The sequence below is a fragment of the Varanus komodoensis genome, unplaced genomic scaffold (genome assembly GCF_004798865.1).
Source record: "Varanus komodoensis strain SLA01 unplaced genomic scaffold, ASM479886v1 scaffold19, whole genome shotgun sequence".
Lineage (NCBI taxonomy): Eukaryota > Metazoa > Chordata > Lepidosauria > Squamata > Varanidae > Varanus > Varanus komodoensis.
Window position 1 is genome coordinate 13,844,478 of NW_025335550.1, and position 15,679 is coordinate 13,860,156.

The window sequence follows — 15,679 nt, forward strand, 5'->3', positions numbered from 1 at the left end:
AAGAACCAAATTCTCTCTTTGGGGTCTCAGTACCTTTAAAAAGAATAATAATTTGATCATTTTTCATAAGGTATGTAGAACAACTGTTCCACCACAACTATTGTTGTTGTAAAACAACTAGCCTCGTTGGGGCATTTGGAAATAATCTAAAACTAATTAGGGACCATTGCCCTGACAGCTCTGCCCAAGAAGTGAAAAAGTGGCATACCATCAACTGAGAAGGGGGAATTATTTTTAGTTCCACCAAAAGAGATTTCCAAGGAGTGGTAGTGGTAGACAAACCAAATATCAGACTTGTCCATGAGGTGGTTGTGTCATAAGCTGAAGAAGAATTCAGAATGCAGAATGGCAGAAAAGAAAGAGTCTGAAACTCTTGAGAGTTTTTTTTTAAAGAAAAGGCAAGCAAATTAAGCATTTTGATCCAAAGGTAAGCGACAGCATTTCTGTGTTGAAAAATAAGTGAGTTCTCAGCCAAGACCGCTCCAGATTTTATTAAGAAGATCAAAAGAGAATACCTCCTTTTGAGTCCAAAATTTTCACTACAGCTTTTGTCCTGGTGCCAAGAACGGCATTCACAGGGGAGATCAGAACCACTTCAAAGACCTCGTCGTCTTCGTCTAATCCGTCATAGGTAATTGCTATATTCCACATCTTGGTTGACATTCCTACCAGAAGTAAACATTTTAATTACACTTTAATTGCTTTTTCAATCAACCTAGGTGTCGAAGAAATATATTAACATGTCTACGGCTGCAGCAGACTGGCTTGTATATACTACTGTGTTCCTGCCCACTGATTGGACTCCTGTGGTTTTCCCAAATAACACTAACTAGAGACCAAATTTGTTCCTGAGCAATGAAGATTCCATTCACACCACAACAAAGACCTGCTTTGTTTGTTTGTTTGTTTGTTTGTTTTTGGTCAGGGTGTGTGTGTGTTTGTGCGTGTGTGCATATGGAATAATGGCATGCAGTTCAAGGGTAATGAGTTGCATCTTCATGGAAAAAAAAATCAAGACACTAAGGAAGACCTTTATATCGAAATCTTAATTTCAGACAATCCACTATTGTCATGATCAATGATCCACGACAACTCTGTTTCCCAGGTTCAGACACGGCTGTCAAGTGCCTGATGCAACAACAGTCTCTCAGCCGCATTATCCGTTAGCATCGGATGGGCTCTGAGCAGTGGTAGCTGCCGCACACACCTGTGCCTGAGAAGGGCCATTGAGGACTATGGAGAGAAGCGGCAGAGTTGCCACTAGTAACAAGGCACATTTGGACAGGTTGGTTTGGCCGACACGTCCAAGGAATCTTGAGGGAGGCAAACAAACTTAATTGCCACAGCATTTCACCTGATGCGAAAATTTCAAAGCTAGTTTGGATGTTCTCGCCTGGCCAAAAGATCAGAGGAATTTCAAACGAACCAAGAAAGCCTTTATACGGAGCATCTGAACTTCTCAGGAGGGACCACATTCTGGGAGAGGAGGCTGACAGGCTACAGTTCTGATGTAAACAGAGCAAGAGAACCTCAGCCAACCTGTTCCCCCCCCTCCAATGTTTTGCACTTCAACTCCCATCAGCCCCAGCCAGAATGAGCAATGGACAGGAATCCTGGGATTTGTACTCCAACATACCTGGGGGGCATCGGGCTGGGGATGGTTGGTGCAGGACAATGTTTCCCGCCCCTCTAGGCCCACAAGTTCCACTCTGTGTACAGTTTGGTGTGTGCATTGGCCCAGTTGCTGCTGAACAGCTCTTCTGCCTAGCTGGGCTCTGCAAGGCTGCCATGCTAATGCAAGCGCTCAACACATGGATTGGACCTACCACATGGAAAGGCTTCATGCCCATGCCAGGACTCCAGAAAGGTGCTAAGCAGGCACAGACTTTCCATGCCAAAGAGCAGATTCCTGCGGTGCACCACTTATCTATGTTGTAGCAGCCATATGGACCTCCCACAAGATGGAAGTGGTTCTCAGCAGCTTAATGGACACATTAAAGATGAATTTCCAATGCAGTGTTAGCCTACTGTCTAGGATGGTATAATTTTTAAATGAGCCTAAGCTAAAACTACATTCTGCGGATAATATTCAGTCGGCCACATTGTTGGTTCTGCTGTACTTTCTGGGCTGATCATTACCTCAAAAATTAACACCAGAAATGGCTGTTTCTGAGCCAGGAAATATGAGTGGAGCTCCCTTCTGGGAGCTCTGATGACTTGCCCCCTCATGGAAACGGGTTCCAGCACATTTCCAGTAAGAATGTGATACTACCCCACATATTTAGATACAACTAGGTATATATGTGCCCCATTCTTCAACCCCAAAAGTCTTCCAGAGCAGCTAATAATTAAAAGCAGACAATTCAAACAACCAATCTTTCATATTAAGAGGGAGATATCTTAAAACCACCCAGAGAAGAGGTATATCCTGAAATCTCATAAAACCCAGTGTCAAAACCTAGTTACAAACAGCAACTTAAAAGGCTAGACCAATATAAAGGATATTGCTTGGTAGTGAAAAATCAGCAGACCCAGAGCCAGGTGATCCTGTCACTGACAGGCATCCCAAAGATGGAGAGCCACCACCAAAAAAGCCCTATCCTGGGTCAACAACACTCACTTCAGATGTTGGGGACCTAAAGAAGAGTCTCCAAAGTAGGTCTAAGGAGCCAAGGAGATGTATGTTCCAGAAACAGGCATTAAGATGTGTTGTTCCCAACTTGTACAGAGTTTTACTGGTTAACGTAAGTGACTCTGGATTGTGGGCTGCACAGCACAGTTGTTGCAAAACTGGTGAGACACTTCCTAGCCATCTGACTGCAGTATTTTGTATCAGCTGAAATGTCTGTACAGTTTTCAAAGGTAGACCCATAATAAGGAGTGGTAGTAACCCAATGGGTATTATCAGAGCATGGATAACTAACTATGTGCAAACCATCTCTATCCAAGAGGGCTTCATAGCTGGCATAACAACCTGGGTTGCTTGTCAAAGCAGCTACTTTGACTTCCAAGACAAGGTTGAATCTTCCAACAAGGACAGGGGTGGGGGTTGATCCTCAGGGAGGAATGAAATGCCAAACAAACAAACAAACAAATGGCTGAAACTTACCACCAGCTCAGACCAACAAAAAGTTACCCTGTCTCTGTACCTTGTTTGGCTGCATGGGCTTCAGTTTGTTTTTCTCGGTTAGCCTCTCTGAGTAAAATCACATTTTCAAGTTATACAATTTAAATCAGGACTTACCTGGATCAAACTGAACAAGTTTGGAGGGGGACACAGTAAAATCTTTTCCCGGTGAAGCGGTCACTTCAGTGACCTAAAGTAGAAAATTGTTAGAAAACACTATGTGAAGTTAGGCAAGATGTAACATAACTATTTGCAGAATGGTGGCCTACGGTCTGAATTAAACCTGTGAATCTTCTGGTACTCTCAATTTGCTTTGGCTGATACTTTCAGTTCAAGAAGGGGAGAGGGCAGAATCCTGACCATTAGAAGATGCAATGCAAGTGCTAGTATAAAAGTATCTACCATGGAAGAAACTGAAAAGGGAATCAAATGTCTAAGGCCGACTGTCAGCTTCACTCATACTTACAAGGGATAGAGACCTGTGCTTATTTAAGAAGCACTAATGGGAGGATTACACTTTAAAGCTCTAGCAAGCAACAGCCTTCTCTGAAGTCTGAATGCAGGTTTGGCACATTCCTGAGGAAACAGAGTAGATGTGAACACTGGGGAAACAAGTCAAGTAAAATGCCATGGCAGTGGCAGTGAGATCCATGTCAAAAAATGAAAGACACATCAGCTAGCTTCAGATCTCCACAGTCCAGGGATGGGAAACATGCAGTCTTTGCTCATTATAGGCTCTGTTGCCTTGGACTAATGAAAACAGCAGTCCACCAAAGGCTCACATGCTCCACACCTGTGCATACTCTATGGTTTGGGTCTGAGGGCTCTGGAGTGCAGGAAGTACTGCTCTACTAACTCAACTTCTTCTATTGCTACCACACCTGACCAATCCAGGCTGGCTGCCAATCCCAGGCACTTATGTTACAAACCCCTGTTAAATTCTGCACACGGAGAATTACACAGCCCACTCTCATTAACCAGGTTAGATCCAAGGTCAGGCCCCAGAGGAAAGGTGTGAATGCAAGACAGATGCAATTCTTGGCTTAGCTATATGGAAAAATTGCAACCAAAATGAAAAGAGAAGGCAGGTAGTCACAAAACAAAGCCCCCCTGCCCCCCCCCCCACGATGCTTAAAGTAAAAGAAATTATTTTGTGCTAAGTCATGTTATTATTGGTGGTTTGTTCCCAAAAGTTTTGGCTTCAAGTCAAGCCCTACGTAGGGGCAGACAGGTGTCAGGAAAAGGTAACTATCTTCTTATGAAAGTAAGGATAAAAGGTAAAGTAAATATATGCAGCATAGATGCTTGTCCCCTCAAAATTCCAGGGCGCTGCTCTGTGCGAGTTCTCCTCCAGCTGCACTGTAGCCTCTTCTCTAGCTGACCAGTGCAATACAAGGAAAGAAGAGGCAACCTGTTCCACAAAAGTGGACTGAATGCAGAACGACATTTCCCACAGCACCTCACATGGCTTCTTGTGCAACTCAGCATTTAGCAGGGAAGCCATAGGAAAAGTAGACACATTTTTGAAGCATGGAAGCCTTGGCACTGAGAAGTGCTTAACTCAGCTCTGTACTCCCCTTGAATGCAAATCTCAACATACAATTGCTTTGAGGCGCTAAATTTGAAAAACACGTGGTGTGAACAAGGAAGGAGGAAAAGCAGCAGCTATCTTTTTAATAAAGGCATTCATAGAAGCTTGAGGATCTACAAGACTCCCCCCACCTCATTCACGCCCCAGAAATCTGTGATTCTGTTTTGTGTCACCTGAAAAAGCAAGCATTAGAGAAATCAGGCTGTCTATAGAAAGGCAAAGTTTAAGGCATTCATCTGTAGGGCAAATTATTCACATTTCCCAGAGTTCCTTTTTCTTTATAGCATATGAAATGCAATTAGGCTGCAGTCGTTTACTCACTAAAACCTGTGTGTCCTGCTTCTAAGAGGTCATGGATAGGATTATGCAGTTAAATTAGTAAAGGAGTGCAGAAGCTCTGCACACTGTAACTGTACAAATCAGAATGCTAGTAAAATTGCTACAAGAAAACCGTGCTTTCTTTCCAACCCAGTAGTATTCCTTTACAATAATACTACCTTCACTGCAACAAAAGCAGAATCCATGGTGTGCCCCAGTCGAGTGATTTGCAAAGACAGTGTCCCCACATTTTCACACACTTCATAACTGTCTTGTTGTATTTCAATTTTAGACCATTTCAATTCCAATCTGTTTGGATAGAGAAGAGAAAGAAAATGAGGTATGAGAAAGATCTTAACAGGAATTCCAAAAGGAACCCCACATGGCTGCAAATTAGACACAGATGTAATTTCTTTCTTGTTTGTTGTCTGCACAAACACACTTTTTCTATCAATCTGTCATTGTGTTAAGGAGGAAACTAACCAGGGCTTAATTTGAGCAAAGGCTTACCAGAGCTAAACTTGAATGTGCTTTTATATTTAAGTTCAGTCCTGGAATTGCAATGTATTCACTTAAATAAAAGTGCCTCTGAGCATGCACAGAATGAATTTCCTGTACCAGGGAGTGGTGACAATCCACTCCTATGCTTTTAAGTGTCATTTTGGACATACAAGTTCATACACACAAACACAAATCATTCCAGTTTGCTTGCAAACTTGTATATAACATGGGATCGAGCTAGAATAATTAGAGCTAAGTTACAGAAACAAAGAGCAAACCTGATTAAGATGCAGAGGAGGAGGTCAGGCTGAATTAGGAAGCACCTCATTTCAGTTATTTTGTCCTGTCATGTAAGTGACACAAAAGAGTTCCCCTCTCCCACCCCTTACGAAGGGGTAATTTCACAATGTCTAATAAGCACACAATTCTTGGGAGAGAGAAGAGGAGAACTTTCTAACTGGCTATTCCTACTTGTGTGTTTGTTTATTGCAAAATAGGTCCTGTAGTCCCAATAATCCAGCCATTCCACAGTTACCAAGCAAGAAGTGCTTTCCACATCAGAAAACTGGTGCTAATTGCAATATGGATTAATCTATAGAACTCATGACTTTTGAAAGTCAATTTCAATGATGCTAAGATACACACACACACACACATATATATAAATGGGCAAATGTTCTTCTCTTTAATATAAAAACTCATCACTGAAATCTGGGCTCAAGTTGCTGAACTGCCAATATTTTGCCTGATTAGCTTGATTATTCAAAGAAAGCGATCATTGGTCGTCACGACAGGCTCATCATACAGAACTGTTCATCAGAGTGTCTTGGTCAAACTCTGATATTCATTGTTCAACTTGAACATTCTGTTTTGGTTTGGCTCCCTAATCTGATGTGAAACAACAATGATCTGATGCAGATGGTATGGCACGGATGAAGGAAAACTAGATTCAACTCACCATCAGCCACAAAGCACAATGAATAATGATGTGGCTGTGAGGAAAAAGCAGCAGCAACAAAAAACAGTACATTATTTATGCTGGTTTGAATGCCTTGGAGTAAGGGTAGAGTACAATTATCATAAACAGGGCCTTCCAAAGACATTTAGTTGCCTGAGGTGGACCTTCCCCCATTCTGAATAGAAAAGGTCTGAGAGTTGAATCTTACTTCAACTTTGCCACGCCCCCACTGAGGAATCCTCTTCAGAGGAAGAGCTAAGGCTTGCCAAGATGAGCAGCATCAAAGAGCAGACCATGCCAGAAGACCAGGCAAAATCTGGACCCTGAGGACGATGGTTGCTGGTCCGTCCCCACAGGAGTTGAGGAACTCTGCCTCTGAGACAGACACCTAGCAACCATTCACCTCCCAAACAGGGTGGTGTCTCAAGAGGCAGACCAAGCTGATAAGGAGACATGCCCATATGTAAGGGAAAGCTTCTCATGGGTAAATTATGCCTTGTGAGTAAGCCCTACTCATGAGGAGGACTTGTGGCAGACGCTCCTGATATGCTACAGCTTAGTCGCCTGTGGGCTCTGGAAACACCAGCTTTTATGGCTCAGTCTTAGGCAGGGAGGACTCCTGGAAAGACACCTGTATCTCTTCCATAGCCAAGCCTGCAGGCCTTCCTGTTCTTATACAGGAGTGCCACATATCACTTTTGGCCCGTGCCACTTGTGACCTAAGTGCCGCTGGTTGACTGCTCAGGAACTTAGTATACTATTGTTTATAAAACCACTTGGGTTGCATCCTATGCATTATTAAAATGGAGAAATAAATAGCACCTTCATCCCACATCTAGAATGCATGCAAGATTTCAACAATTCAGTGTAAAATTTCTACCCTTATTCAAAAGCCTGCAAGTTATTTGAGGCTGAATTTAGAGGCATCTAGCGGCCAATTATGGAACTGAAACAATTTACTATGTGCACAAAACCAAGGTAGATGTACTCATGTTTTTCGTTATCCCTCTCCGTTTTCTCCCTCCAGGAGGTTGCCTCAGTGGTACTTAAATAAAACCCAAAGTATTCCTACCTTCTCATATCATTGTTTCAGTATAATTTAGTATCATTTCATTCTACCAAAATAAAATAAAAATAGTGAAAGGGAAAAAAATCCAGCCACACATTGCATAGAATGTTATCTGTATTTTTATATGACTGAAAGTATATTTGTTTTGTAAATATTAGAGATTGTTTTTTTTTAAAATCCAGAAACTGATTTCTTTAGCATATGCCTACAGTTCCTAATGGGTTACTATTGCAAAGGTATAATATAAAACAGTTAAAAGTAGGAAAGAGTCATTGTTAAATAGTGAATCTCCAAAAAAAGAAAATAGAAGCCTGGATGGATATACAACATTGATATATCTTCCACAATAGGGATGCTGCAATTTTAGACAAGCCAGTTACTTCCTAGACATGAAGGTAATGCAGTTCAAAACACAACAGGACTCAAAATATACATTTTTAGTAAATCTGTTTTTATACCTGCTAAAATAAAAATGTAATTTATTTCAGTTTTTGGTACTATCTTGTTCATTTAGAGATCACTGCTACAGAAGTACAATTAGAGGAATGGTTTCAAATATCAATTATACTTCTTTGTTACCTGATGTCTTAACTATTACACTGAAAATTATTCCATATATTTGGGACATATTATCAATCCAGATCTAGAGTGACCTCTAGCTGCCAAAAGGTACATCCAAATGCTTCTTTCCTAATTGTAGCTCAGCAATGGAATTTGCCTTGGTGTTAATTTACAGTAAAATCATTCTTCTGCACACAGGGACACCATTCGTCATTGCCATTATCAATATTATTTCTGCTATATTTCATCATGAGCAAAGTACTTGTCAGCCCTTCTCATGTCCCATGAACACTGTGTGCCTATTATTATAGAGGAGGCTTGATAGACGGGAGCAACTGATGGTATAATCCTGTACAGCAGGAGTGAGGAACATGTGGCCCTCCAGAGGTGGTTGCATCACAACTCCTGTTAGTCTTAGCCAGCATCATCAGTGGTGAGGGATGCTGGTTGTTGCAGTCCAACAACCCCTGGAGGGCCACATGTTCCATGTCCTCACTCCCAAGCAAGTGTGCACAGCATTATCGGCAATGTCTTCCTATGTTCAAATGGGTACACAAATGTGAAAAAAATTGTCTGATGAATGCCAGGCCACAAACCAGTGCAGGTTTTGGTAACTGCTGGATATTTAAGAAACAGACTAGTTTTCTTTTATAGACATTCCAAATGCTACAGACAGCATCCACCTGATTTTTCATCTTTAATCTCAAATTTTGAGGGATCAGAAAAAAGTACACTGTGCATGCTCAAGACCATTCTTCTCATCCTAACTGTAAATGTTGCAGGACTGATTTCCAGCAATAAAAACACGTTCCAGAACTGAACATAGTAGATGACCTGGTTAGATAATTGCCTTATTTATGCTCTCACGTCAGACTGCAACAGGGTTCTCCTGACACAAAAGCATGGGTAACAAGCTACAGTGGACTGTCATGTCATGTGAACCTGAACTATTTCCTAAAGGGTTACTTGTTCATGGGCAATAAGGACTCCTAACAACCTATGGTTTGTTTCAGGGGCTGTTGTACCCAAGAGGTTACAGGGAGTTACAGGCCAAAACATCAGGAGGGCGATAAGTTGCACACCTCTGGAATAATGCCTATGAGGCTGAGGTACGAACCAAGAAGTTCTCAGTTGGTATCTCTCCTCTGCCATGTCTTCATTAGGTGACCTTACAGAAGCCCTTGGCCAGCCCTACATTACAGGGTTGCGTTACGGATTATAACAGGCTAATATATGTGAAGCACTTTGAAAGCAGTATAAAGTATCATTTATCTCAATTATTTATTATGAGACAGCAGAGGAAATAACTCTCCAGTCACCAAGTTTCTTTGCTTTCAGTGATGCCACAATGACTGCTTTTTAAACCTCCATCACCCCTGCTCTGAACCGTCTGCAAACAATTTGACATGAAGAAAGAAACAAGCAACCGGTGCCGTGGACAGTGTAGGGAAGTGTTAACACTCCAAGTTACTTTTGAGGCGTAGCAGAGTTTCCTTCAGGATCAGTAACTTGGATCTCCAGGTTGTCTGAAGTCCCCTCCAAGTAGGGGTCAATGACATAGAGTATTATTTTGCTATTTAGATCCTTCTGGCTGAATTCTTCCTGAATAAATCCACCTAAGGAAATAAGGGAGACATGGACAAACACAACACCCTCAAAATGCTATTAATTACTGGCCAGTTAATTTAGAAATCACTGAGGAAAATGGGGTGGGTTCCCTGCTCCCAAAACCTCATTATGTTCAATTGATGTTATGTTCTTTGGGTATTGGAGGTAACCCTTGTCACATGGTACATCACAGGTTGTTAGGGAAAAGTTGGGGCTAGAGGAGGGGTGCACAAACCACAGGATTATAAACATTGACTGACAATAACTCTCCAGGCTAGCTTCTCCTGCTCTACCTCAAAATACCAGGGGCTGAGCCCGAAACATTCCACATGGATAGCAAGTGCTACATCCTAAACTTTCCCCCCTCCTGTGTGCCCCAGACACCCAAGCCCACATAATTTGTGGTCCTCCAAAAGAAAAGGGCTGTGCTGAACCTTTCAGCAAACCTTCAGCTACCTGCTCTCCTACTGGTTTGAGCCTGAGTGTTTTATGATGGCTCCCTTCCACAGTACCTAAAATCTTCAGATACGTCTCATACACAGGCAGGTACAAAAGTCTTCTTCACTGCCCAGTTCCCACGGCCCATGCCACCATAGTTTTGCAAGTGCTCCACACTGCTGTGGAGGAGGAGGAAAGCAGATTGAAAGGCCTTGCCCTTGTACAGAGCCATGTGACTATTTTTTTTTTTTTTTTGCCATTTAGGAGGTAATTGCAATATGAGACTTGCTTTGAGTGTGCAGAATAGAATAGTGTCATATAATGAGGGTATTGAAAGAATAATTTAATAGCAGGAGCTTGATTTCTTCATACTTCATACAAACTCTATTTCAGCCTGTTTGTTTGGGTCCTTCTTCTGACAACTTTTCTAGCAAAAATGGTCTTGTTCTGTAACAAGCCTAAAGGTAAAGTAAAGGTAAAGGTTTCCCCTTGACATTAAGTCCAGTCATGCCTGACTCTAGGGGGCGGTGCTCATTTCCGTTTGCTAGCCGAGGGAGCCAGCGTTTGTCTGCAGACAGTCTCCGTGGTCATGTGGCCGGCATGACTAAACACCAAAGTGCACAAACCAGTGACCTTTCGATCTACCAGCACAGCAGCACAGCGGTTTAAACCACTGCGCCACCTGCAGTCCCTTAACAGCAAGCCTACTTACTACTAAATGGCATTAGCTCATGGCATGCAAATCATCCTAAGTTTTAAAATGTATTTTTAGTGTAAGCATGTGGGATCTGGGAACAATGTGTATGGGTAGCTGGTATTATGCTACCCCAACACAATCACACCTACAGAGGCTGCAAAAAGACAGAGCGTGCCAATGGAGTTATTGCTTTCTCTTTCTTTCTTTAGCCCCTGCATATGGGTGATGGTGATTTAAGGGGGAAAACAGTGGAGTGGAAGGTGTGTACTGGTTCTGATCCAGATCAGGGCCTTGCAAGGTTACACTAAAGTGGCAAAGCAATTAGAAACAGCTGCACCCCCTACATACAACATGGTCTGTACTTTCATCCTTAGTTAGAGGTACAAGATGCAATTCTACCCAATGTAGGATAGTGTGTGCTATATTAAAAAGATGAAATGGCACAATACCTGTTGTTGTATTTTGCAAGTAACCATACTGAGGGCCTCGTAAAATTTTAAAAATAATCTGATCATCAACTGTATCACAATCTGATGCCTTCAGTGATCGTACAGTAATGTAAATACCATAGTTGCCATTTTTCAGAAGCTCCACATCTGAAGCACAACGAAAGTGAATGATTTCTGGGGCTGATTTTGCTCGCTTGTTCACCTGAGATGAAAAATACCATTATTACTATTACTAAACACTACAATTAATTAGTAGTAAGCTAGATATTGATGATGGGAAGACCCCAGCTTTACCTTGTGAAAGTAAACATTGGACCATCTCAATCAAAACAGAGGAGCTTAATCTCAAAATACGTATAGTGAACTTACGAAAACCAAAGCATGACACATGTATAACCCAATGTGGAGGAAGATGCACTGAAACAAGCCCCTCTAAATGAGAGATGAAGTGCCCCCTTCACATAAGAGTCATGCGAAAGGGAGTGGCACATAAAAGAGAGTTGTGGGAGTGTACATCTAGTCACAGTTCCAGGATGGCACAACGCATGTTCTCAGGCTGATGCATCAGGTATGGAGGTTGGTGGGAAAGCCAGATGGGATCGTATGTGTGTGGGACTTGCCTGAATGATGAACGCCGCAGGCTCTACTTCAACCTTGCCATTCACGATGAAGCCTTGGTTCACTCCATCTGTGACCACAAATGTAAATCTGTCCATCTGAGCATCTCCTCCTCCATGTCGATAGGCAACGTTTCCAGTGTCCACATCATGTTGGCTGAAGCGTTGCTGCCATCGCCCAGACTTGCTGTTGAGAAGTTGGCCATACAGTGGCAGCTGTGCGAGGACAAAGGAAAGGTTTTGTGGAGCCGTGTCCAGGTCTGAAAGCTGCAGCACATCTGGAGTAATGAGTGCCATGCCACCTTCAAATAATGTTAAGCCCTTGTTCTTGACTACTGTGGGTAGAGCTGCATCTACTGTCTCCAAGACGATCTCACACTCTCCTTGTTTAGTTCTTAACCCGTTGCTGATGATGAATCTGGCAAAAAGAGGCAAGGCAGTCTTCAGCATGTGTTCGTGTTTCACCATCTACTGGAATGAAATATAACAGACACCTTTACTAAAGGGCTTGCCTATTCCTTTGCAATACACAACAAGAGCCCATCACTGCTAGAATGGGTTGACCAGTAGCAGACTGAAACTTAGACACAGCATTCAAATGTTTTATGACCAGACCTACCACCATAGGATAGGATGGGATGGGATGGGGTATTTATTTATTTTTGTACTGGCCATTAGATAAAATTCTGGGGGGTTTACAACAGTTCAACAGTATGTAACAGTTTGTTATACCCACAATTCAGTATTCTGTTATTCTTCTTTTTGATTGCACACAGCAAAGTGTTGGGGCAATACTAATTTATTTTAAGCATATACAGTAGATATCATTTTTCAGGTATGCAGCATTAAACCGACTGGGTGAATAAGCGAGGCATCACCTGGTGCCAAAAAGAAAACAAAGTCAGACCCATGCAAGCTTCCCTAAGGAGCAGGTGTTGGAGGCTAGGCACCAACAGAGAAGGCCCCACTGCAAGCCATCACTCTTCAGAGACTGCCTAGGAACTCACAGAAGGGATTCAGGTGAGAACTTTAAAACCTGGGTGAGCTTATATGGGAAGTGGTGGTCTGTGATGTATCCCGGCCCTGTTACAAGTGGAATGTTAGGTTGGGCTTTGAAATGGATGGGGAAACAGTGAAGTCAGCAAGATATGCTCCATCTATTCAGTCCCAGCAAGCAGGAATTTGCTGCAGGCATTTATTTTTCAGTGGCATCACCCATCAGTAGTAGGACTATTAATTAAAGCATTCAGCATGTACTTTACTTTTGCCACACATCATTTCAAATGATCCACTGAAATATTATGTTAACTCCAGATCTTCACATTCCTGCAAGTTGGATGCCATGATGTTGGTCAATGGCCCCTCTCACCCTATACTGTTGATTCTAAGAGGTGCCAGGCCTTCAAGGTCAAAGGTATGGGCCAGCCCAGCAATCTGAGTGCCTTTGAAATGAGCTGAAATCCTAAGTGAGATTTACATTAAGCTACGGCCTTTCGGTTCAGCTACATAAGCAATGAATAGTTGGATCATTTGCTTCACCTTAGCAGTAAAGTAAGCTGAAAGGTCAGTCCTAAAACGCTTGAGGTCAGAAACATTTTGAAACCTTTGAGGTTCCATGCCTGATGTTTAACAACCTTCAGCAATAGGGTTTGTGACCTCCTGGCCAGAGAAACTGCTGATATTCAGGGTACTATCCTAATAAACTTTCACTTCAACTGATGATTAGAAATTGAGGAACTTGTGTGTAGGCATGATGCCATCAAACAGATGGGAACGAGAACAGGCAGGCCAGATACTTTATAGGAGTAAGAAATATAGTTACTGGAGGGCACTACTCCCATCTGGGAACAGTGCAGCAGCTGTCTGCACTGACCTAACAGTTGCGCCAATGGCAAAATGGATGCCCTGTCAACAATTTAGTTATATCAGATCTTCGACTGGAATGAGAAAAAAAGATGTAGCTATCAAAGGACAGTGTGGGGATGTTGGGGTGAAGGAGGAAAGCACTATGGTGGCAAGGTATCCTAGTTTAGAGAGAACAGTTCTAAATCTGAGAGTATCTTCTGTTTGAAGGGCTGTCTAGTTGAAAAATGCAAAAGAGTACAAAGAGAAGGATGGCGCCAGCAGTCTTGACGTTGCCTATCAGCACTTCACAGCTGGACAGCAAACTGAGCAGTCATACTACTGGGCCATAATCTTCACCACCATGATTAGAAGTATTGCTTTCCTATTTATATTGCATTAAATAAATGTGTGAGTATACATTGGCATACAAGCATTTTATACAAATTCATGTTCTCTCTCTCTCTCTCTCTCTCTCTCTCTCTCTCTCTCTCTCTCTCTCTGTGTGTGTGTGTGTGTGTGTGTGTGTGTGAGAGAGAGAGAGAGAGAGAGAGAGAGAGAGAGAGAGAGAGAGAGAGAGAGATGATCTTTGCCATTTCAAGTAATAGGTGAGTAGGTCCTCTAGAAGATATTAGTCAATGGTAGGGCCAAGCTGTCAAATTGCTTTCCTAACCTTAGGCAAAAATTAATTCTACTCACTCCCCAGCTGGAGAAAGTGAACTATACTTTCTCCTGAAAGGGTTTTCTGACTGCAGCTCCTGTTCCTTATTCCAAGCAAGCAAATGGAGTGAATGGAATGGATTTTAACTCCATTTACTTGTCTGGAGTGACCAACAAAAACAGTAGTTGGAAAGGAAAGTTGTACTGTGATTCAGACCACGCTGTTCAACGGCCTGTGAGGTGGATTCTCCCTTGAAGACATCCTCTGCTCTTCTGCTTCCTTTGATAATTTCTTGTACTGCTTATTGAAATGGGCCAGCTCTGGTCAAGGGTGCAAAAATATTAATGCTAAGTAATTATTAGATTCCCACTTTGGAAAAGCCCATGGAGACATCAGTCTGAACCCTAACTAGGCAAGAGCAATTCAGCAAACAGCTCAGGACATGAAGATAGATAGTCTGTGCTTTAACTTTCAGAGGAAGACTCATCATTACCATGCAAATGGTGTGCTTTGCTAGGTTCCTCCAGACAATGAGGTTGTTATTTTAAGGACATACCATGCTCCTATGCTCCAGCATGCTGTTTATTTCATGCTTAGCTCGGCTCCATGTTTCCCCAGGAATGGAAAGCAGCCAACATTCTCATCTCTCTGATGAAATGTGAGGGGACAACACTCAAGCTTAGTCAGGAGGGCAAGTCACATGGCCTGATTTCACCATTACCAAGGTTTTCATGCTTTTTGCAGTTCATGGCAATAGAGCTGGCTGCAGAACTTACCATCTGTCATGGCATTTAAAATATAAAAATGGAATCAGAAATTGCGCCAGCTCATTACAAAACTGATCCACCATGTCAAAATGGAAGACATTAGCATGTTCTTTTAGCATCCTGCTGCCAGCGTCTGATGTCAGATTGTTAATCACTTGAAATCATCTGTCCAAAGCAAGCAGTGCCAAATCCCTCTTCCAGGCCAGCGGCATCAAACAATGCTGGGAGGTTTATGATGGAATAAAGTGCCTTAACGCACGGTAAAAATCTGATCATTTAAACCCCCCATTTAATTAAATGTCACCAGCCCTTGGTGTTTTATTTTTTAATAATCTGCCACAGTATTTATATCTCAGTGTATAACCAAATACTTTGCCAAATACTAACAGCCAGGAACATCATTCACAATGATTAAAACAGACACATATATCTTCGTTTCATTAAAATACCCTGACAATGAGTGTCTGGCCTGGGC

The 15,679-nt window shown here is 42.3% G+C and overlaps 1 protein-coding gene across 1 annotated transcript in view; it reads right to left on the bottom strand.

Annotated features, from left to right (window-relative positions):
• Positions 1-15,679, bottom strand: part of FREM1 (FRAS1 related extracellular matrix 1) — a 76,304-nt gene that overhangs the window by 8,693 nt on the left and 51,932 nt on the right. Inside the window, exons 24-29 of the mRNA XM_044428113.1 lie at positions 11,938-12,352; positions 11,318-11,519; positions 9,597-9,741; positions 5,216-5,345; positions 3,245-3,317; positions 516-665 (exon numbers count right to left, since the gene is read on the bottom strand). Coding sequence (XP_044284048.1) covers positions 516-665; positions 3,245-3,317; positions 5,216-5,345; positions 9,597-9,741; positions 11,318-11,519; positions 11,938-12,352 — 1,115 coding nt within the window. The remainder of the gene's footprint in view (positions 1-515; positions 666-3,244; positions 3,318-5,215; positions 5,346-9,596; positions 9,742-11,317; positions 11,520-11,937; positions 12,353-15,679) is intronic.